General features: G+C 36.3%; 5 protein-coding genes and 1 non-coding gene across 6 annotated transcripts; 5 read left to right on the forward strand and 1 right to left on the reverse strand.

Annotated features, from left to right (window-relative positions):
- Window positions 1-1,055: 1,055 nt before the first annotated feature.
- On the reverse strand, window positions 1,056-2,285 carry LOC130737330 (uncharacterized). The gene is made up of 2 exons (XM_057589076.1): window positions 2,042-2,285; window positions 1,056-1,945 (listed from the first exon to the last, which is right to left on the reverse strand). The coding sequence occupies exons 1-2, from the start codon at window positions 2,283-2,285 to the stop codon at window positions 1,056-1,058; spliced, it is 1,134 nt and encodes a 377-aa protein (XP_057445059.1).
- A 130-nt stretch (window positions 2,286-2,415) lies between these two features.
- On the forward strand, window positions 2,416-2,522 carry LOC130741584 (small nucleolar RNA R71). Its single transcript, XR_009020474.1, has one exon. It is a non-coding gene; the product is annotated as a small nucleolar RNA R71 (small nucleolar RNA).
- A 5,138-nt stretch (window positions 2,523-7,660) lies between these two features.
- Window positions 7,661-8,101, forward strand: LOC130737331 (S-protein homolog 2-like). Its single transcript, XM_057589077.1, has one exon. The coding sequence runs from the start codon at window positions 7,661-7,663 to the stop codon at window positions 8,099-8,101; it is 441 nt and encodes a 146-aa protein (XP_057445060.1).
- A 2,013-nt stretch (window positions 8,102-10,114) lies between these two features.
- On the forward strand, window positions 10,115-14,886 carry LOC130741316 (uncharacterized). The gene is made up of 4 exons (XM_057594169.1): window positions 10,115-10,566; window positions 10,947-11,140; window positions 11,577-11,864; window positions 13,494-14,886. The coding sequence occupies exons 1-4, from the start codon at window positions 10,385-10,387 to the stop codon at window positions 14,699-14,701; spliced, it is 1,872 nt and encodes a 623-aa protein (XP_057450152.1). The 5' UTR covers window positions 10,115-10,384; the 3' UTR covers window positions 14,702-14,886.
- A 503-nt stretch (window positions 14,887-15,389) lies between these two features.
- Window positions 15,390-17,081, forward strand: LOC130741317 (uncharacterized). Its single transcript, XM_057594170.1, has one exon. The coding sequence runs from the start codon at window positions 15,473-15,475 to the stop codon at window positions 16,877-16,879; it is 1,407 nt and encodes a 468-aa protein (XP_057450153.1). The 5' UTR covers window positions 15,390-15,472; the 3' UTR covers window positions 16,880-17,081.
- Window positions 17,082-17,973: 892 nt separating this feature from the next.
- LOC130741319 (ribonuclease MRP protein subunit POP4) lies at window positions 17,974-22,580 on the forward strand. The gene is given in 10 exon segments (XM_057594174.1): window positions 17,974-18,183; window positions 18,979-19,181; window positions 19,479-19,514; window positions 19,663-19,736; window positions 20,104-20,369; window positions 20,624-20,692; window positions 20,850-20,908; window positions 21,597-21,698; window positions 22,273-22,298; window positions 22,300-22,580. Coding segments are annotated over 9 exon segments (927 nt in total). The 5' UTR covers window positions 17,974-18,183; window positions 18,979-18,988; the 3' UTR covers window positions 22,402-22,580.
- The last annotated feature ends 195 nt before the right edge of the window (window positions 22,581-22,775 follow it).

Genomic DNA, 22,775 nt, shown 5'->3' on the forward strand with positions numbered 1-22,775 from the left:
CTATTGCACCATTTTTCCAAAGGAACCGCGCCGAGTTCGCGCTACAATTTCCAGAACCATGTTTTCCATCTTGATTCATGCTATGGCGCGGAAATTACATTGAATTTGCGTCAGGTTCTGCGCCAAAAATTCCAAAAGCCTTGATCCCAGCCATGAATCTGCGCAACCGCACGGAATAAACACTGAAATCACGCCAAATTCTATGCAGCTTTTTCCAGTACCTGTGTTTGGCTCGTAAGGCTGGCATTTTTTCCAATTAATACTAACATTAAAGACAAAGAAACAAATAGAGAAAAATTAGTAATACTAAGAAAGCAAAACAAAATTGACATTAAAACTTAAGAAATGAAACCAAATATATCTAAAACTATCACTTGGGTTGTCTCCCAGAAAGCGCAATTTTATAGTCTTTGCTAGACTTCCCTAGACTAGGAATGTCATCCGGGGTTTATCCCAAAGTGCATGGCACTTTCAGGATCTTTTAGTTGAGCACAGACATTAGTTAGATTTTTGCATGCATCCTCAAGAGCTAAAACACAATCATTAAGTTTTGAATTAAGAAGGACAGGAGATTTTTCATTTTTCATACGCTTTGGCTTCCATTGGAAGCACCCATCTTTTACCTTCTCCTCCTTCTGCTCAGAGTTGATCTCCTCCTTCTGGTCAGAGTTGACAACCATGTTCATTGAGTAGACTTGCTTAGTTTGGTCGCTCTACGCGTCTTCCTTTTTCTTCTTATTTGATGCTCCAGCTTTTTCTTTAAGAAAGAACTGTTTTAGCTTTTCATCACTCCACTCTTCCATCATCTTCACCAAGAATACATCATTCTTCTCTACTGGTTTTGGCTTCAGGTCAAATATGTTGAAAGTGATCTTCTCATCAGCTACCCTTAAAGATATTGTTCCTTTCCCCACATTTATTTTCGCTTGTGAAGTGGCTAGGAACGGTCTTCCCAAAATCAATGGTATTTTAGAGTTCTCATCCATATCAATTATCACGAAGTCCACCGGGAACTCGAACTCTCCTACTCTTACTATCACATCTTCAACAACTCCCTATGGAGCCACTATGGAGCGATCCGCTAGTTGAAGCATCATCATAGTCGGCTTCAGTTCTCCAACATTAAGTCGCTCAAACATTGATAGGGGCATTAAGTTGACGCTTGACCCTAAATCACATAAGGCTCTAACTTGCTTTGAAGCCCCAAAATTAACAGGTAGAGTGAAACTACCTGGATCCTTTCGTTTGGGTGGAAGCTTCCTTTGTAGAATAGCGCTACACTCCTCAGTAAGCTCAACGATCTCATTCTCTTCACTCAACCTCCTTTTCTTTGAGAGTATCTCCTTCATGAATTTAGCATATTGAGACATTTTTTCCAAAACTTCAGAGAATGGGAGCTCTACACGCAACTTTTTAAACATAGATACAAACTTGGAGAATTGCTTCTCCAACCTTCTCTTTGCTATGTTAGTGGGGAAAGGGGGAAAAGGGACTTTGGTAAACTTTTTTTCTAATTCTACTTTTCTCTTTTCCTCTTCTTTTTCTTTCTGTTTTTTCTTATTTTCTCCTAAAGGTTCAATATCTCCTACAAACTCATCATTGACATTATTGTTTTCTACAATTTTCTGTTTAGGCTCACTCAAGGTAGCACCACTCCTAAGAGTTATGGCAGAGCAATTTTCTTTAGGATTAATGACAGTATCTGAAGGAAACATACCTGGGGGTCTTTCTGACATTTGCTTGGCCATATGTCCCACCTGAGTCTCCAAATTTTTTATAGCAACTTCATGATCTTTGAAACTAGTATTTGCTTTGTTAATGAAATTCTCCATCAATTCTTCTAAGCTATTCTTCCCATTGCCACTGCCTTGATCCTGATTCTGTTGAGGTCCTGAATTCTGAGACTGGAATCTTTGATTTGAATATTGCCTCTGATTATTTCCTCCTTGATTGAAGTTGTTCTGTTCCCTCTAGGAAAAGTTAGGATGATTCCTCCACCCCGGATTGTAGGTGTTGGAATAAGGATTATTTTGGGAATTGCCCAAAGCCTTGACTTCCTTGTCAAAATCTGCTCCGCAATCTTCACTGGCATGAGGACCACCGCATGTTCCACAATGTATACTATCCACATTAGATATCTTGGCTGCCTGAAATTGTCGTTGCATAGCTGTCATTTGTTGAGATAATTGCTTGTTTGAAGCAACCATCCTATCATATGCTTCTATTTCCAATACACCCCTTCTGTTTTGGCGGTCATTGGTAGAGTTCACTGCACTTTCAGCCATTTTATTGATTAAGTTCCAACCTGCTTGACCTGAAAGAGCTTCGAATTCGCCACTAGCTGCTGCTTCCAAGTTTGATCAGGCAGAATCAGCCAAGCCGTCATAAAACCTCTCCGCCTGCGCTCCCAAAGTGAGGTTGTGCTGAGGGCACTTCCTTAACAGTTTCTTGAACCGCTCTAGAGCTTCATGGAGATTCTCAGTATCTTCCTGTTTAAAAACTAGAATGTCGTTCTTCAGCTTCCTCAGCAAGGTACGAGGGAAAAACTTTTTAGTGAATTTTTTTGCTAAATCTTCCCAAGTTGTTATGCTGCCTTGAGGTTGGGAGTTGAGCCACTCCTCAGCTGTGTCCCTTAATGAAAACGGAAAGAGTTGCAAACGGACAAGCTCGACATTGGGAAGACGTGTAGTACTGCAGTTCCTGATGAACCGCTCTAGGTGAGCATGGGCATCTTCACTGGCAGATCCTCCATATTGATGTTGACTGATCAGGTTGATGAGTGCAGGTCTGAGTTCAAAGTTCTGAGCCTCGACATTCTGAGGGGCTATACTTCCTGGGTAATCATAACTCATGACAGGTTCATTCAGATCCCTGAGGGGGCGGTTGGCCTCCTCTAGCTCTCTTTCTTGCTGGATTCGGCGCACGGCTTCCTGCACCTGTTCCTCTTGAGTCCTTGCGAACTCCGCTCGAAGTCGCGCTTCCAACTCAGCATTTGTTTCAGCTGCCATTGCAGATGCAAGGGCTCTTCTTTGTTGTGCTAACCGATAATGAAAGGTGCGGTCTATTTCTGGATCAAAAAGCAATGCCTCTGGATCAACTGTACCTCGCATACACTGAACACACTAATTAGAAGCACCCGTTCAATAAAGATGGAATAACAAAAATTGAAAGACAAAAAATCTAAACAAAAGAGATTAATTAAAACTAATATTGGAAAACAATCCCCGGCAACTGCGCCAAAAACTTGATAGCTCCTTTGCAAGTGTACAAAGTTGCCCGTAGTAATAAATTATCGATCCCTCGAGGATTGTGATTCAATAATAGTTTCTATTAATTCTCTTATTCAGACTTACAAAAATAAAAACCAATTTCAGATTTAGAAGTAGTGATGTTGAACGCAATAAGTAACACAGAAAATTAAACAGATTTGAGAATTCAGTTAGGGAAAATAGCACTCGGGTATGTTTCACCTATTTGTCCTATGATTCAATTTTAACAATATTTATATAAACTCAATAATCCTCTCTTCGGCGATCTAGCCTTTATTCTAGGATGTTGATAACTCACACGCCCTAGACTTCCAATTCAAATACTAAGTCTGTTTTACGAGTACCTAGACCAGAGAATTGAAGATTAAGTCCTAATTAAACTAGCCAACGCAACTAGGTTCTACTCTTGAATCAAGCAGTAGGGAACGCCTAATCGAATCGAATCCTTACGTCCCTAACTCCTAATCAACTTCCGTTCTCATAGAAATTAGCAAATTCCTTGCGTGCACTCAAGAATAAACAATATAAATTGATTCAATTATGAAGATTGGAAAAGATAATTCATATAAATAAAGATTCAAATTAAAACATAATTCAAAAGGGATTCACAACCCAAGTACTAAAAGAAGTTTAGCCAAGCATGGCCATAATCAAGAATTAAAGAGAAAAAAAATAGCACCTAAAATCTCCAGGAGGAACCTTGCAAAAGCTCTCAAAACCCTAAGAAGTCTGTGCTCAATTCCAATCACCAAAAGCTTCTCCCCTAATACTTCTACCAAAATATATATATATATATAGGCTTAATTGTACTTTTAGTCCCTGATGTATCACCTTTGTGTGATTTTCGTCCTAGATCTTTAAAACGAGCGATTTTAATCCCAAATATTTTCATAATGTGCAATTTTGGTCCTTCCGTCTTTTCTCCGTTAATTGGAAATGGAAAAAGGTGACGTGGCGCCAGTAAAAATTATAAACTTCTTCTTCTCCGTTCCTGTAGTCCTAGCCTTCAATCTTCGCCCATTCCACCGCCAACAACCACCGCCGTCGGAATCCGCCTCCGAAGCTCCCCATCTCCTCTTTGAGTCTAGCTCTTCCTCCACCCTTCGCAGCCACCACACCACACTTCTTCTTTCTTTCTTTCTTTCTTTCTTTCTTTCGGCTTCTTCTTCTTTCTATATCTCTCTTTTTATTCCCTCTTCTTCTTCCTCTTCTTTCTCTCTGTTTCGATTTTTTTTTCTTGGACTCAACATCAATCTGAGATTTGTAGAAGATTTCTCAAATTCTGTTTCTGGCTTTATGGGGTTCGATGTTTCTAGGTTTTTGGTTTGGAAAAAACATGAATTTGATTTTCTGGGATGAAGATGAAGTTTGGGTTTTTGGGGGTTCGATGTTTTTTGGTTTTGGGGGTTTGTTTTAGGTGTGCTTTAGATGATGATGATGGGAAGAAGATGAAGTCTGGGTTTTTTTCTGGGTTTTTTTCTTTCCTGGTTCTAGGTACGTAATTTGCTAGTTCTGGGTTTTTCCTTTGTTTCTATGTCTTTTCTGTGCAGCGTTTCTGGGTTTTATTTTTGTTTGCTGGTTCTTCTCAGTGGCATCTTCTTCTCTGGTTTTATGGGTTTTAGAGAAAGAGGAGGAGATGGTGGTGGGGTGGTGTTATGGAGGAGGAGGAAGAAGAAGAAAGAAGAGAGCAGATGAAGAAGAAAGAAGAAAATTATTTTTAAAAAACATTTTACTTTTTTATTTAATATTTTTTTTTAAATTAATTAGAGGTGCCACATCATTTAAAAGGGCCACATCAGCTTTTTCCGTCTTCAATTGACGGCAAGACCAAAATTGCACATTATGTAAACGTTTGGGATTAAAATCGCTCGTTTTAAAGATCGGGGACGAAAATCGCACAAAGGTGATACATCAGGGACCAAAAGTGCAAATAAGCCATATATATATATATATATCCCTAAGAGTACTGCTTTTTCCGTTCAAAATCACGTGGTCCAGGTTTGGGAAAAGTCAAAATCTGTCCTTTACCACTGCCACGTGTCGTCCAGCAGTTGGCCTGTGCTTTAAAAGGGGCGGCATCCAGTGCTACTCGCACCACAGTCTTACGGTGGGCCTGTGCTACCATCGCGCCACATGGCTGGGGACAAAGTAACAGCCGTTTGATCTCCTGCGGGTGCACAATAGCTCCGTGGACCTGCAGCTCCGGATCAGATCTCTTTTCCTGATTTTCTCTTTTCTTTTTATTCCGAAAATCCTAAATAAAATAAAATAAAAATCACAAAATAAATCAAAATAAAATACTAGGAAGATAATAACCCAAAAATAAACAACCTAAATCCTAACTAAATCTTTAATTTAAAAAATACTAATTAATGATAAGATAAAAACTACTAAAATCTATCAAATCATAATAAAAACTCCTAAAATCCTAAAATAATTAAAAATACGAAAATTACTTAAAAATACCATAAAAGCTAATTAAAACTTAGAAAGTAAATTATGAATAAAATAAAAGACCTATAAAAATACCCTTATATTCTCGGGTCAACAACATTTAATGATGGAGATAACTTAAGATAAATATTAAGCACACAACTATTTTGTCCGAATATTTATTCCTGAAAATATCATGAAACAAATTAGAAATTTTTCAGTTACTAATGGAGGACAATGACCTATTAATTTTTCAGTTACTAATAGAATATATAAAAATATTTTGAGGTAGTTCGGATTTGAAGTTATGTAAACTAATTACAGGGATCTTGATTTGGGAATCAACTCCAATAACAGCACAAGCTTCATACAAGCAAGTGCTTGGGGTTATAGGTACTTCAAGGATAACTTCAACCTGTTGGGAGACGGCTTTTATACCTAAGTGGTATAGTTTATTTTGGAAATTACAGTTTTTGGGTACTTTTTTTTTATTTACCAAATTAGTATAAATCGCCACTGTCAGTGGCGATTCTATTTTTTTTTTTTACTTTTTAAAAGAATCGCCAATGCTATTGGCGTTTTTGTTTTTTTGTTTTTTAAATAAATCGCCAACCATGTTGGCGTTTTCTTTTCTTTTTTTTTTTAAATTTTTTTTCTTAAAATCGGCAGCCCAGTTGGCGTTTTCTTATTATTTTTTTTTCTTAAAATCGCCAACAGTTTGCGTTTTCTTATTTTACTTTTTATTTATTTTTTCCTTATTTTTTCCAAATAAATCGCCAACTGTGCTTCCAACCGGAAATGAAAATCAAGTGTTGGAAGAACCTCGAAGGCAACGACCCCAACGTGTGCGGAAAAAAATCTATTCCTACTCGACTCCACAATAAAAAATAATTTTCGCTTGAACTAAATTATGTAATGCATATGTTTATCCTTAAATATCGGTTCAAATATTTATGATCAAAGTGTTGCAAAATTGTGTGTGATTATCAATTGATTAAATACCATTTTAATTACTATTTAAAAAAAATTAAAAAAACAAAAAGTAGAAAAAACCAACTGTGTTGGCGATTGGCGATTTTAAGAAGAAAAAAAAACGCCCACTGTATCGGCGATTTTAAGAAATAAAAAATTTTTAAAAAAAAGAAAAGAAAACGTCAATATGGTTGGCGATTTATTTAAAAAAAGAAAAAAAAACAAAAACGCTAATAGCATTGGCGATTCTTTTAAAAAGTAAAAAAAAAAATAGAATCGCTACTGACAGTGACGATTTATACTAGTTTGGTAAATAAAAAAAAAACCCTAAAGCTGTAATTTCCAAAATAAACAATAACACTTGGGTAAAAAAGCCATTGGGAGACACCTACTAACCTAATGTGATCTCCTAACACTCAAATAGCTGACGGCTTTGGGAAAGCCTTGCTAAAAAAAAAAGAGACAGAATAAAACATATTATTTGATCTTTAATGACATCCTAAAATTAAGGAAACGTTTTATTTATAACTAAAATATTTGATCTTTAATTTTTTAATACATCGGAAACATATTCGATCTTTAATTAACAGCAAAGAGGAAATAAAAAAATACGACAACATTAACAAGAAAAATAAGAGACACAAAGGAAACATAATATTTTGTCTTTAAAAAAAAATGAATATTTGATCTTTAATAGCATCCCAAAATATTATATTATAGGGAAAGAAACTCCAAAACAGAAGCAATCTCCAAAATTTTGCATCGAATTTTATGAGCAATCTCATAATATATTATATTATAGGGAAAGAAACTCCAAAATCTCATAATGCAGAAGCAATCTCCAAAATTTTGCGTCAAATTTTATGAGCAATCTCAGAAATCTAGGAAACTCCGAAATAATAGGCTAAACCTGAATGGTCCTTCTATAAATCCTTATGATCATGCCTTGCATGGTACTATGTCATATTGTGGATCCAATATCGACTATGGCTCTAGAAACCAATTTTTTTGTTTCACTCCTCCTCTTGATGCTGGCATTGAGGTTCAATACTGGTGATACATTGTCATTACCTCATGGTGCCCCAGTAACAGTAGAAATCATAAACGGTTTCGGTGAAGCTAAGCTTGCACCACTCGTGACAAATGTGACTCTCCATTGCAAATCCAAGGATGATAGTCTGGGATATCACACACTTCATGTAGGAGCTTCATACAGATTTCAGTTCAATCGGAACTATTTTCTTCCCACAACGTTGTTCTGGTGCTTCTTCACGTGGCCACAAGACCAAACTCGTCACTATATTGACATTTATGAGGAGGATCGAGACGAATGTACGTTCTGTTCTTGGAAGATATGGTCTGGAGGTGCATGTATGTATGATGTTGATGGTGATGGGTACTCTAGGTGCTTACCTTGGAACAAATAAAAGATGATTCGGAATAGAATAGGAGGTGATGAGAATTTGTGATTGAGGTGCACATATATATTCATTTAGATTGTATTTTTTTCATATAATTATATACTTATTAGAAGATGTATTACTCACACACTTGATTTTTCAACATCTCATCTTCAATTGTTTGAGGCTTGGAAACCATATTTTAGAGGCGGCGTTTCCTACCTTGACTTTATTATTAGCTTTTGCCACGGTTTAGCTTCTCGCTTTAATTTCACTATTTTTTTCTTTACTTGTGTAATGTTGTTGTTTGATTGATTGGCTAAGCTTTTTATGTTAGTTTTAGAGTTTGGATGGAAGGGGTTTGTGTGCCAATTTCTTCTTCTCAATATATGCAATTGGTTTCAAAAACGAAATCCTTCGCTCGAGTGTGAACCTAGAGTTAGTTACAATATCAAATTTCTCTTTAAGCAAGTATTCTCAACTAGTCTATTGGTTAAAAATATATGATATGAAGGGAAGATCGAGAAGATGAGTCAATTCTCGTGATGAGCTTAAGAATATATCAGAATATTCAACACCACATTTGTACTAAAATTTCAAAGCAATTAGTTTGTGAGTCTTTACATTGATATTATCATTAATTAACTTCTTATAATTACTAATGCAAGAATTATTGCCCATACACTTGAATTTTCAACAAGCAAAATAAATTACAGTTTTAGGCCCCGTTTGGAAAAACAGCTTAATTAAGCGCTTATGGTCATAAGCGCTTATGACATAAGCGCTTGTTCATAAGCTATTTTTAAAAATTTATTGAAATAAATTGAAAATAAGCTGTACATAAGCATAAGCTGTTTCTCATAAGCTATCCTGAGTAGCTTATGAAAATAAGCTGAAAATAGCTTATGGCCTGCCATAAGCTGTTTGCATAAGTCATCCCAAACACTGGCATAAGAGCTTATGCTGTCAGATAAGCTTAAATAAGCACTTCCAAACTGGGCCTTATACGGAAAGCCCCATCTTCTGTCCAATCGACATACCCGTTTAGCAGTAATTTTTTATTGTGCGAAGGTTTTAAAACACTGTAAAATAAACGTGATTTGTGGCGAAGGTTTTGGAACTCCACTTCGCTCATAGCTTACCATAAACACGCCGGAATGAATTAGCCTGCCAAAAAAGAGTGGGCTACAAATTGTATCTCGCCCAATGAGCTAGTAGGCCGGTCCACGTACCATAATGAAAGAAAAAAAATCTGAACCTTATTTGAACAAAAAACAAAAATTATGCAGGATTAACTTTTAAAACAAATATCATAGAAGATATGATATTGCCAGGAAAGTGAATCCAGTTAACAGTAGCAACATCAGTTTTTCAATATATGCATGTATCTTAATTCTAAATTCAATTTTATCTTTTTTCTCTGTTAATAGATTTCCTATTTAAAAACTAAAAAATAGATTTCCTATTAATAATTTTTTTCTCATTTTCTCTCTCTTTTTCTACGTTTTTTTATTCTTCATACAATAATGCCTAAACCTTTTTTTCCTTAAAAAAAGTTGATTTTTATTTTGAGCCCAACCAAGCAACATAAGTACCAACACCCCGCTTATTCCTCTCCCTCTACCCAACAACTTTTTTTTTATATAAATAAAGCAAGGAATTCGCGTGTGAATCCGCTCTCAACTCTCAACCCATTAATTCACGAGCCAAATTGAGGTGGCTTAATTTTTTTTTTATAAGCCGTGGCGGGTTAAAATGGGTTGCCGAGTTACATTTCTAACACAACCCGCTTCAAAATAGTGGCAGGTGGACTAAGCCTATATTTCCACTTCTACCAATATTCGAACTTAAGGCCACATATTTAAGAGATTTGGACCCCTTTCACTCGGACCAACACATTGCTAGTGAATGGTGATTTAATTTAATAATTTATAATTATGTTTTTTAAGGTCACTTTATTTTGTGAAGATAAATTTCACCTTAACTAATTTCTCTATGGCTACATTTGCCACCTAACCATATCCCATTGTATCTAGAAGATTCAAACTTTGATGTGTTGGAACTTCAATTGCAAAGTCAAAATTGAAAACCCTAAAAACCAAATTTCCCCAAATCGGAATGGAATTCAGTGCCCTAACCTACATCTAACTTTTCAGACTATCCACTCCACTCACGACGGTTCCTCCGTCCATCGTCCTCATTCGCCGGCGGCCAAGCCACCGTGTCCTTTCACCTTCGACAGGGAGAAAAAACGAGAGAGAAAAACTGGGGAAGCGAAAGAAAGCGAGAGGGAGAGTGGGAGGAGGAGGGATGGAGAGTCCCGGGTCAGCTGCGGTGGACTGCGTCGTCGGATCCATTGTGTGGGTCCGACGACGGAACGGGTCGTGGTGGCCGGGGCAAATACTTGACTCCGATGACCATTCTACTTCTCATCTCACCTCACCTCGATCAGGAACTCCCGTTAAGCTTCTCGGCAGGGAAGATGCAAGCGTGTAATGTTCCTTTGCCTTCAATTGTTCATGTTTGGTTTCATTTCTGTAATTCATTACTGATTAACATTCTTGGTCTTTGTTTGGAAAAATAAGCTCAATTCACACACATACACACTTCTCATTGCAATATTTTCTGTAATTTTTTCACTGTTATAGTAGCACAGATGAGAATACTGTGATAATTAGCCAAATGATATTGTTTTTGTATTGATTTTACGCGTTTGTTATAGCTGTTTCTGTGTCGAATATTTTTCAAAAATTGATGTATATCCATGTGTTTGTTATATTGGATCTGTGTTCCCTGTTGAGTTTGTGCTTTTTAGGTTATTAATGTTTTTTTTTCTATTGATTTGCTTCTGTGTTGGTTTTTTTTTTAACAGAGATTGGTACAATTTGGAGAAATCCAAGCGTGTGAAGCCATTCCGATGTGGTGAATTTGATGCATGTATTGAAAGGGCGGAGTCAGCACATGGTATGCCATTAAAAAAGAGAGAGAAATATGCACGTAGAGAAGATGCTATCCTCCATGCTCTTGAACTTGAGAAGCAAATGTTGAAGAAGCAAGAAAAATCAGGTATTGCTTCTGATTCAACCAATTTCATGCCATATTGTATTATAATGTTGAGAAGGGTATAGTCATATCTCCAGGAACATTATGAAATGATATTAAAAAACAAAATTACAAACAACATCTTGGGGAAGAGGCATGCAGGATTTTGGGATCAAAATTGCCTTTTGAGAGGGAAGCTCTCATCTTCTGATGATCCAGATGTTTCTCAGAAACTTACAGATTACAGTAGACGATAGTGCTCACTGCTCAGACTCTAACAATTTATGGTCTTTGCATAGGAAGTACAATTCCAGCTAATGGTAAAATTATTTTAATGAAAGAAAAATAGATGAGCAGTTGAGAGAGAAATATTTAATGAAGTAGCTTAATTTTTTTTATAAAATAATTAAACTAATTAAAATTAGGGTATCATAAAACCTGACTGTGATTCTTATTTCAGGAGTGGTGCAAATGGGTCCAGTGTTCCGAGCAAAGAGGAGCAGATGCATGTATTTGCCAGCTGAGTCTAGTGATTCTCTTGATTACAAGGAGACTCTAACCAATTTTCCAGGATCATCTTCCCAACCTGCAGGAGAGAATCCTTATTCCAGTTCTTTGGCTGAAGAGAGTGAATCTGCTTTTATGGATGATGTTGAATCTGATTCTTCGGAAACTGAGTCTACAAATTTGGATTCGGATTCTTCTGAGACAGAGCTGGACAGGGATGAAGAAACGATTATACTTTCAGGTTTAGTTTCTTTCGTATTTATTCTATGTTATCCATTTCTTAGCGATATCATCTAATGGTCACAACTTGAAAAGGAAAAATAAAACTCCTAATATCTGTTTATTTGTGCCAATTTACTTCCCTTGCACTTTATTATATTTCTTGTGCTGAAAGTAGTATTAGGGTCTGTTTGGTTTCCATTTTCGTTTTCTGTGTGGAATGAATTCTGATTACAATTATGAATACAGGCCATTATACAAAGAGATGCTTAGATGTCAATAACAGAAAGTCTAAGAGACTAAACAACTAACTGACTGATTGGTAAAAAGAGTAAATAATACTCTGCAAGTGCAAACAAAACTATACGAAAACAAGAATACAACCGTTAATCAAGAAGTACACCATACATAGTGCAAACTTGTCTATAACCCTCAGGTCCCTCACTTTTTTACAAAGAAATTGAAATCTAGTAGGTGCAAGTGCATGTGTCAGAATATCAGCAATTTGATCTTCAGTTGGAACATGATAACCGTAAAGTTGTTTCTTTAGAACCTTTTTTCTAAAGAAGAAAATATCAAGTTCCATATGCTTTGTATGGCAATGAAGCGCTGGCTTATGTGCTTGTGTTACAGTTTTCATATCATCACAGAATATTTGAGGAGCTGTAAAAGGAATCTGGAGCTCAGTAAGTAGAGACTGTAACCAAAGTGATTCTGCAACAGTAGAGGCAATACTCCTATATTCTTCCTTAGTACTAGATATGGAATGTAGAGTTTGCTTTTTTGACCACCATGATACAAGACTTGAACCCAAAAAAATATGCAAGACACTGAAGTTGACCTGCGGTCACCCAATTTTTTTTTTCTTTCTAGATTTGCCATGGTACCCTTGATGGTGTCAGTGCCTACCTTAGATCCGTTTATTGTGCCACCCACAAATGGGCCACCCGCAGATATTCAATCTTGCAAACTTCACACTCCTGAGATATCCAGCCCTAGTCGCGAGGAGCGTGTATTAAGGTCCTACACTACACTAACTAGAAGATATGGAAAAATTAGTTCTTAACTTCCTATATAGGATTAAACAATCATTATGCCTGAGCTAGCTGGAGTAGAATTTGGTCTAACCTGAATTTTAAGAACATCTTGTAGTTGCTTGATGCTGGAATCCAGAGGAGTATCACTTGGGTAACAATTTGCCATGCCCATTTCCTCAAATATGTCCAAAGCATATTTGAACCAAGTAACAGCAACACCTATTATATTAGAGTGAGCAACCACAATCCCAAAAAAATATTTTAGAGGGCTCAAGTCTTTGGTCTGAAAGTTGTGTGATAGATGTTGTTTAACATTTTGGATGTCGCCCCCGATCATTAGTAGTGATGATGATGTCATTGACATAAACAACCAGGTAAATGTGTTTTCCTGAGGAAGCAAGAAGGAAGAAGACAGAATGGCAAGCCTCACATCTAGTCATGCCAAATTTCTGTCTTGCCTTGTAAGACTGTTATAAAATTTATCTGAGTTTAAAGTGAATCTCTCTGTTTTGAACTTGTTGTTGGAGTTGTGTATGACTGTTAGTTTTATTTTAGTTCTAAACTTCTAATTCAAATCATTCTTTTTCACTCTTCTGATGTAACTGTAAATGCAGAAACTGTTGGCGATCCTGAAGAACAAGAAAGTACTAGCAGTGAGGAGCCTGATGAGTTGGCAATTTCTGGTGACATGCCTCACCTCTATCGTCGTGAACCTATAACATGCAATGAAGCTGTATCCAAATGGCAATTAAAAGGAAAAAGGAACAATCGCAATCTTGTAAAAAGATCTGGTGTTGTTTCTAATAGGAAAGATGGTGTTTTACATGGAGCAGATGTAGAAGGGCAAAGAAACCATTTAAACATGAGATCAGGGTCTAGTTTGCATTACTACAGAAATGATTACAGTGATGTCCTTGATGAACATGATCAGATGTTCGGATTGGAAGATGAATACTCTCCGACTCCTAGAGCAGTAGCGAAAAAAACTCATCATGATGTTGATTGGGATGAATGTGCTTGGGAGGATGAGCCTGCTTCGAGAGGATATTGGGATATTAAAGGGTTTGCTCCATTATATAGTGATAGTTATAATTCTCATGGGCGGAATGGGCCAATGCTCGTAGATGTAGATTTGAAGGTTCAAGCAAATGCAAGTTACCGAAAAAATTCTGTCTCCTTTATTTCTATCACTAGTGAATTGGATGGGAAGTCAATAATAGGGCACCCAATCCAAATTGAAACCCTCAAGGATGGTTCATCTGATAACCTGTTTTCTGCTATTGATGACTACAGTAATGATGGATTTGGCTTTGAGGGAAGTGCGGTGCTTCCACCAGCTTGGAGGACTGCGAGGAGAACAGCAAATGTTCGCGTTCCTCGTCCGCATATACTTGGTGCTGAAACTGTGGCAGATTTCTCCTTAGATCAAGAAAGAAATACTGAATACAAGAAATTGAATGGTGGAAGTTTCAGTCATAATAAGGCAAGCCTTCCGAGGAAAAGTGGCCATAACAGTGTTGGACCTTCAATCAACAACAAGTCCTTCAAAAAGACGCCGAAGAAAGTGAGCTTGTCATCTAGTCAGAAAACTAGAACTCTCTCCTCATTATCTGCTGAACATCATAGTAAAAAGCCATCACTTGGTAGAAGTTTTCATCAAACAGAAAGGTTGACTAAACCAGAGGTCTCTGGGCTCACCACTGTAGCTTGCATACCAGTTAAATTAGTATTTAGTAGATTACTTGAGAAGATTAATAGGCCACCTCTAAGAGCAGCTAATAACGCAGCTTTGTTGAATACTGCTATGGAGAGAAACTCATAGGTTACCTGTACATTGTTAAATGAGAACAATAATCTTACAGTGGCACAACAATTTTTTGGATATTTATTGTTTCCAAAGAAAGAGAAGTCTTAATTCTTTGTTTGTATTCTAAGGATGAATGTCAAATATTAACCCAAATTCATTGTGTAACTAGATAAATGGATGGTACATGAAGCCATTTTGCCCCCTTTTAAAGTGCAAACTTCTTCGATTTTGATTTCTTGAGGAAATGGGGAACCCAACTTTAGTAAAAAGCATTATTTGACACGAAGGCTTAATTTCAATTCTGAGTGAAGGGAGATACAGTGAATCATAAGTTGAAAATTTAATGTTATTGAGAGACAAACGGAATATGAACTAGTAGATATAATCATGATGAGCATGACCAATACGATCCTCTCTAATACTCTATGTTCAATGGACTCTTTAATCTTTATTATTAGGTTGAATTCCATTATACTACTATCAATAAGGAGAATTACTGTACCTGTGAGTTTTTTCAAATAGTCACTCATGCTTAAATTAAATTTATATGCATATTCAATATTTTTTTTTGATGGAAATGCATATTCAATATTTATTTATTTATTAAAAATAGCATAAATAAATTCACTAGTGCATATATATACTTTTTAATCATTATTTTTTAAACTAATATATACGAATACGACCTTGCACCTGTACTATCACTGTGTATGAGCAAGGAGTGTTTTCAAAAGGAGAAGGAGGCAGAGTCATCGATTTGATACGAAGAAGGAAAAGGAAAAGGCGATGGAGGAAGAACAAGGTAAGCAAGCACCTGAGCTTCACCTCCTTCCTCATCCATCAACCTCCGATAAACCCGCCGCCACCAGAACCAGGCCAAAGCGTTTCGTGAAGAACCAAATCCCCGATTCAATCCTCAACGACCCTCTCCTCAACGCCGCCATATCCATTCTCCCTTCCAACTACAGCTTCGAAGTCCACAAATGCGTCTGGCGCGTCCTCTCCACCGGAGCCAAGCGCGTCGCTCTCCAGTTCCCTGAAGGTCTCCTCATGTACTCTCTAGTTCTCTCTGACATCTTCACCACCTTCGCCGCCGTCTCCCACTGCTTCGTCCTCGGTGACGTCACCTACGGCGCCTGCTGCGTCGACGACTTCTCCGCCGTCGCTCTTGGCGCCGATCTGCTCATTCACTACGGCCACAGCTGCCTAGTCCCCATCGATTCCACCACCATCCCCTGCCTCTACGTCTTTGTCGACATCAAAATCAATCTCGACCACTTAGTCGACACAGTCAGGATGAACCTTGATGGCATAACCAGCGTCGTCCTCGCCGGCACGATTCAGTTCGCTTCTGCAATTCGGGCTGCGAAGCCTGAGTTGGAGAAATTAGGGTTTAGGGTTTTGGTCCCGCAATCGAAGCCGCTCTCCGCCGGCGAGGTTCTCGGCTGCACCGCGCCCAAGGTGGCGGTGAATACCTTTGATGATAGTAATGAGAGTGTTTTGGTGTTTGTAGCGGATGGGAGGTTTCACCTTGAGGCGTTCATGATAGCGAATCCGGCAATGAAGGCTTTTAGGTATGACCCCTATATGGGGAACTTGTTTCTGGAGGAATATGATCATGTGGGCATGAAGAGATCGAGGAAAGATGCGATTTCGAAAGCAAAAGGGGCTAGGAATTGGGGTGTTGTTTTGGGGACATTGGGGAGGCAAGGGAATCCAAAGATTTTAGAGAGGTTGGAGAAGAAGATGAGGGATAAAGGGTTGGATTATACTGTGGTTTTGATGTCTGAGATAAGCCCTACGAGGATCGCTCTGTTTGAGGACTCTCTTGATGCTTGGATTCAGATTGCTTGTCCTCGGTTATCGATTGACTGGGGTGATGCATTTGGAAAACCAGTGCTTACTCCTTTCGAGGCAGAGATTGCGCTTGGTGTCATACCTGGTTGGTGGGAGAAAACTGAGGTGTTGAAACAGGATTGTGAAGATGGTGGTGCAGATTGCAAGAAGAGTGACTCTTGCGTTGATTGTGGTTGCGGAGATGTAAAAGGAACGGAAGATTTTGGCGGAGATTATCCGATGGACTACTATGCTCAAGATGGCGGCGAGTGGAATTCCTCTTATGTCAAGAAATCTTCTCGTCCTTCAAGGAAAATTTCTGTATCTCCTGTTGCTAATAGTGTCATTTCCAGTTAGTATTGAATTTGCTTAGTTACAAAGCTTAGAGGCAAAAGGGTAGGAATCAATAGCTTATTTTCATTATAAGGCAAATTTTGCTCTCTTGGTACCCCATCAATGTTTGGGGGGAAAGAAGTCCTCTTAATTATATTGTGCAATATGAAGCAATTATAAGGAACTATTTATGCAATATGAAGGTCCCTGCTCCAGATATAACCAAGATGTGGAAGTTTCTTTCTTTGTCTACATTGATATTCTTTTTGTTCCCTAATCATTGTTCACTTTGATTGCAGGTTCGATATTTTCAAGCCAATGCATGAAAAATCTTGAGTTTCATTTAGATTCAACTAAACCATTTAGGTTTCACTCTCCCTAAACACATCCTAAATGTTGGGGTCTACATTAATTTACCCAATATTAAAGTGTTTTTTTTTTATTAAAAAACATGTATGTTGCCAATAATATTTCCAAAGTCATTATAACATTTTTTTTTTTGAAACTAAAGTCATTATAACAATAAGGTGAATTGTTGTGCTTGTGATGATCGTTAACTATGTCCAATTTTCTATACAAGAATGACAGTGGGTGCCTAAGTTGGACTTAACTACAACATAATGTACTCCTTTTCATAGCCTTTTTTTACGATTCTTATTCAAAGCCACGCTGCTAGCAATTTTAGTTCTTATCCATATCTATCCTCATATGGCGTTTGTGGTTCTAAATATAAACTAGTGGTATGTGTTTTTGGTTATATTTTTAATTATAAACTAGTAAATAAAAAAAAATTAAAACTAAACTTTTTACTAAAGCTATGTTAAAACTAAACTTAATTGTAAAGAAAAAAAATTACATTAATTTTTTGGTAATTTTTTTTTGTTACAAATGGAAGATTAATTTTTTGGTAATTAAGTCTTTATTTGGTTATTTTATTTTGGTGAACACTTTAATTAAGTCTATAATATCGAAGTCAATTAAAAACATTTAAATCCTTCTCATAATTCAATTCTTGACCAATTTTAAATTTTTTCCAAATGGTTACTCATGTTTAGACAACAAAAAAAATCATAATTTTGTGGTATGTTGGGCCTAAGGCTTGGTCCAAATGAAACCAGAAGTATACCCAAAAAAACCCAGCTCCCTCTAGGCTTCACCATTCCTGTCTCACACAAAGCAAGCTCTGCCGGAGTGACCGAACAACTACCTCCGCTGCTCGCCGTCGCTACAAGGGTTAGCTGATTGTTTTGGTTTCTTCTCTCAAATTGGATACAACTCACCTTTGATTCACGTTGGTGTTGACTTCATTGAAGTCTTCTCCGTTTACGGTATGTGTTCTAATCTGCGACTCCCTTGGGTTGTGTCTCTTCTAGTTCTGATTTGCATTGTTTTAAGGGCTTCGCTTTCATGCAGTATTTCTCTTCTTTCGTGCTTTCAGTCTTGGTTTCTTATATTTTGTAACCTTAGAAGTAGAACGAACTGCATATGGTATGAGTAACTATTTCATTGTCTATCTTTGGTTTTATGCTTTCATTAGTGGGAGGTGTCTTTGTTCTGTTTGATGAATTGACAATAATGTGGATGAATTACATTATGCTCCAGCCTGCAAATTTCTTGATTTCTTTGGTTAATAGTGGTATTTTGATCCATGTTTTTACTTCTGAATAAATGGTTGAGAATGTGCTTCTTATGACAGCTTGAGCATTGATGTTTGATGCCATCTCATCAGTGTAACATCAATCTAAGTCTGTTACATATGTTGTAGATAAAGTAGAAATAATTTGAAACAGCATTTTATTTAATTACTGTTTTGGAATCTTATAAACAGGTGGCGGCATTGAATATATGCATTTCTTGGTGTTGGTTTTCTTCATATTTTCTTGTTACAGAATGCCCCCTCGTACTCTGACTTCAACTAGTTATCTCTTAACACTTGTCCTTATACTGTCCTAACTCCTAATGATGCATCCTAACATAATATTTTTTTCTCTGCATTCATTCTACATTTCGATGTCTGAGAAGAGCTTATGAATGAAATGATGCTATCAGTTTTCTTTGAAGTTATTATATTTTGATATTAGCAGTTACTTATTCAATAGATTGTTTTCTCATGTTGAATGAAGGTAGGTGTCTATGGCGGCAGATTCAAGAAAACGCACATTGGAGGCTTTGGAGAGAAGAATTGCTGTTGCCAAAAATGATCTTCTCTTAAAAGAAAAGAAGAGCAAAAAAGATATAAAGGATGATGGGAAACCAACCATTCCCGCAGTTTCTATTTCTAATGGTTCTTCCTTACATTGTCCATCATCAGATGCAAACAAGAAAGGTAAGTTAACTTTCAATTTTGTTGGTTTTTGTTATTTTCTTTTTCTTTTCAAAGCTGGTAAATAATTTATTACACATTCACCCATGTTAATTTTTTTAGTATCATAAATAAATAATGTCTTAGGAAGTATTTCCTCTTCTCACCTTGCATTTTATGCAATACATTTCCATCCTGTCTGGAGGAGTGTAAAATTTTATCTATTTATTGTTAATTTAAGAATTCTGCATTTGTAATATGTATATATGTAAATATCTTGTTTAACATTCAGCTGAGATGCTTTTGTTTCTTCCTTTTTAGGGAATATCAGTTTTTATGGTCATGCCACTTCGCAAGGTACTAGGCAGTCTGTGACTTCCCTTTAGTATATAAGATATTTGACTTTTTTTTTTTCATTTTGAGTTTTGAAGGTTTTCTGTGAATCATATAGTATATATATAACTCCAATATATATGGGCTAAATGAAGTTAAAATTCATTTTCAGACATTGAAGATGGTCCTGCATATGATCAACTTTCTCTACCTATAAATGAAAATCTGCTGACAACCAATGAAGAGGTATTTTTTGCTTGGAGCACATGTTATGGCCAAGAATAATAAAAAGCCTAATTCAATCATTTGATGATTAAAATTTCTATTATAATTCCATAAAATCAATAATTAATCTCTTCTGAAAAAATATTTGATATAAGGAGAAATTTATGGATCTTAAAAAACAACTCCTTAACCAATTAACAACCAGGGAAAGCTGCAATATGAAGGTCTCCTGCTCTTGATCTAACCAAGTTGTGGAAGTTTCTTTTTCTTCAGTTTATAAAGATGTATATTTTCCCATAACTAATTTAAATAGTTGAACTTTCTTTATACTTTAATTTCAAAGATTATACAGTTACCTATCTGTTCTCCATTGACTTGTATTCTGCAGTTTTCTGCTGAAAGAGGAGGTTCAATTATTGGAATGTTGCACGAGCTTCTTCAGAAGGGAGATGCAGCCCCAAAGTACATGCAAGGATCTAAAAACATGAAAATTGACAACTGGATCCTTCTTGATAATTTTGTACAAGGGCGTACAGTTTCTTCTGGTTCTCAAACAAGGGCTTTGCGAATCCATTCAAAACGCTCTAAGAAACACATGTCCATGAAACAACACAAAAAGTATGGATCATTGGATCTTCCGCAAGAATTCCATAAGTAAGTTTATTGTCTCTAAACTACACCTCTTGGTAGTCTGTTGATCCTTATTGTTACTGCTATAGCTCTGCAGTTGTGGTAGTGTACATTGTCTGTTGTTGTGAGGAATCTTTCATTTTTCACCTTCCGTTTAAGGATTCTTATGTTTATGCTAGGGACAAATAATATTTTATACAGCATATTCTATTATAGTTGATAACTTTTTTACAATGATATTCTTTTTGTTCCCTACTCATTGTTTAATTTGATTGCAGGTTTGATATCTTCAAGCCAATGCATGAAATGTGGAAAGACTATATAATGCAGCTTCTTAAATCCACCGGGTATTATTGCTGCTGCTGTTGTGGTTGTTATGGTTATTGTTATTGGTATTTCATATTTGTCCAATAAAGAGAGGAAGAAAGATAAAAGATGGTTATAATCATTTATATTTTTCTTCTCTTATGGCTTTAATAACCATGGACCTGTTGAATATTCCAGGAAAAATCAATTGGCTCAATGTCTCCTTGTTGCAGATCTACATGGTGCTAATATTTTAGGTCCGAACACACTTTTCCCCCCCCTCCGTTTAATGAGTTCACCAATGATAATCTTATAGTAACAAATGCTACAACATTTTATATTCCTGATACTTTTACTTTCAATTTTGAGATGATCTAGGTATGACTACATTTTGCAAAGACAGTTATTCTGCAATTGCTTGGGTGTTTGTTTATTTGGCCAAAGATGCTTATCTCTTAATGTGCAATTCTTTTGTGTGCATCCGAAAGGTGTTAAAATTGTTGTTGTTACTGAACTTGAATGGTCAAAAGCCTATTTTTGGTGTTTATAGAAAGAGTTAATGATGTTCAGTAGGTTTGGACATGCAGTTGCAGGAAACCAGTTTCTATTTTGGCAATAAGTTCAATAGTAAAGATGAGCTTGCTGCCTCCCTTTCTCTCTCCGGCCTCTGAGATCCCCTCTGGCTTGCATAACCTTAATATGGTCCACACATTTGTAACTCAAAAAAAGAAAATGTTGCTAGAACTTTAATAGAATGTATTTTTTATTTAAGTTAATCAAATTTTTAAAGATGTGTTTCTATTATGAGTGTCGTTTGATATTAGTGTGGCATATTTTTTGACCAAACTTGGTATTTCCAAATTCTAAATATAAGGACCATGAAAAGAGTTATGTATATATGTGCTTCTTATCATTAACAGTACTCTGCCAATCTATGTTTTGCAGTTGTGGAGTGTAAAATCAAACATTTGACTGGAACTTGTGGCATCATGATTCGTGAAACTTCTGAAGCATTTGGGATAATTACCGAAGATAATAAATTTCGAGGTAATCCTTGACATTCAAAGTAGAAACTGTCCTGGCATTACCAGAGTAGTTAAATGTTTAAATGAATGTGCACAGTCGTTTTTGAATGCTTTTCTTATATTTACTAGTGACCACAGGGCAAGCGTGACTATTGTCACTCTCATAAAATATTGTTTGGCTGGGGTTCTTGTTCGATCTTGTTAGTTTGTGTCCCTTTAGGTTATATCCTCGGTTCTGTAGGAAAACCTGAAGTTTTTCCAACAGGGAATGAGATTTGGTGCTGATAATATGTTTTGTACGAAGATCTGAAACTGTTTTAGAGTAAAACATTGTTATATTTCTAATTTAACATTGAAAATTGGATTTTAATTAATAATTCTATTTACAGCTGTTTCTAAATCACATTTCAACTAGAATCCTCCAAAGTTTTAGCTAGATCAAAAATTGATCTTCTCTTTCAGTACAACCAATTGAAATTCTGGGTATTTGAGTAATTATGCCATAAAATGATTTTTCACTTTGATCTGGAATCTCTTTATTATATCCTCTTTTCAAACCTTTGATGACCAAATACTTTCTATTTGGTAACTTGCAGTTGTTCCCAAAACGGTTTCTGTATTTGTATTCCAAGCTGATTGCTGGAAAGTCACTATGCACGGAGATAAACTCAGTTCAAGAAAGGTCGGATTATGATATTAGTGATGATCCTTCAATTGTTAAGTAACATCTTCATCCTTTGTAAGTTCTTTTGTATAAGGTAGTCTAAAATTTCCATTTGCATGCATGTATCTGTAATCAGTCATCAGAGAAACAATAAGTGGATGGAAAGGGGACTGTTGTAACTCTTTAACCACACGTTGAAAAGATAAATAAAATGCCGTGCCAATAGAAGCAGTTTTTCTATCTTTAAACTCCTATTATGTTCTAAATTCAAAAAAAAAAAAAAAAACTCCTATTATGTTCAATTTATGAGAGGTGTATTTACTGTGGAGAATGTTGATAAGTATCTTTGGTTTGCATCTTTAATTTTGATTGATGTGCAATATGATGCAATTTTATCTGACTTTTGTAACTCATGATTTGTTATTTCATTCTGAC

The sequence above is a fragment of the Lotus japonicus genome, chromosome 2, assembly GCF_012489685.1.
Source record: "Lotus japonicus ecotype B-129 chromosome 2, LjGifu_v1.2".
NCBI classification, from domain to species: Eukaryota; Viridiplantae; Streptophyta; class Magnoliopsida; order Fabales; family Fabaceae; genus Lotus; species Lotus japonicus.

Coding starts and splice junctions, on each gene's coding strand:
- LOC130741316 (XM_057594169.1), top strand. CDS start 10,385: ATGGAGAGTCCCGGGTCAGCTGCGGTGGACTGCGTCGTCGGATCCATT. Junction 10,567..10,946: donor GGCAGGGAAGATGCAAGCGT/GTAATGTTCCTT, acceptor TTTTTTTAACAG/AGATTGGTACAATTTGGAGA. Junction 11,141..11,576: donor GAAGAAGCAAGAAAAATCAG/GTATTGCTTCTG, acceptor TTCTTATTTCAG/GAGTGGTGCAAATGGGTCCA.
- LOC130741317 (XM_057594170.1), top strand. CDS start 15,473: ATGGAGGAAGAACAAGGTAAGCAAGCACCTGAGCTTCACCTCCTTCCT.
- LOC130737330 (XM_057589076.1), bottom strand. CDS start 2,285: ATGGCTGAAAGTGCAGTGAACTCTACCAATGACCGCCAAAACAGAAGG. Junction 1,946..2,041: donor CAAGGAAGTCAAGGCTTTGG/GCAATTCCCAAA, acceptor ACTTCAATCAAG/GAGGAAATAATCAGAGGCAA.
- LOC130737331 (XM_057589077.1), top strand. CDS start 7,661: ATGGCTCTAGAAACCAATTTTTTTGTTTCACTCCTCCTCTTGATGCTG.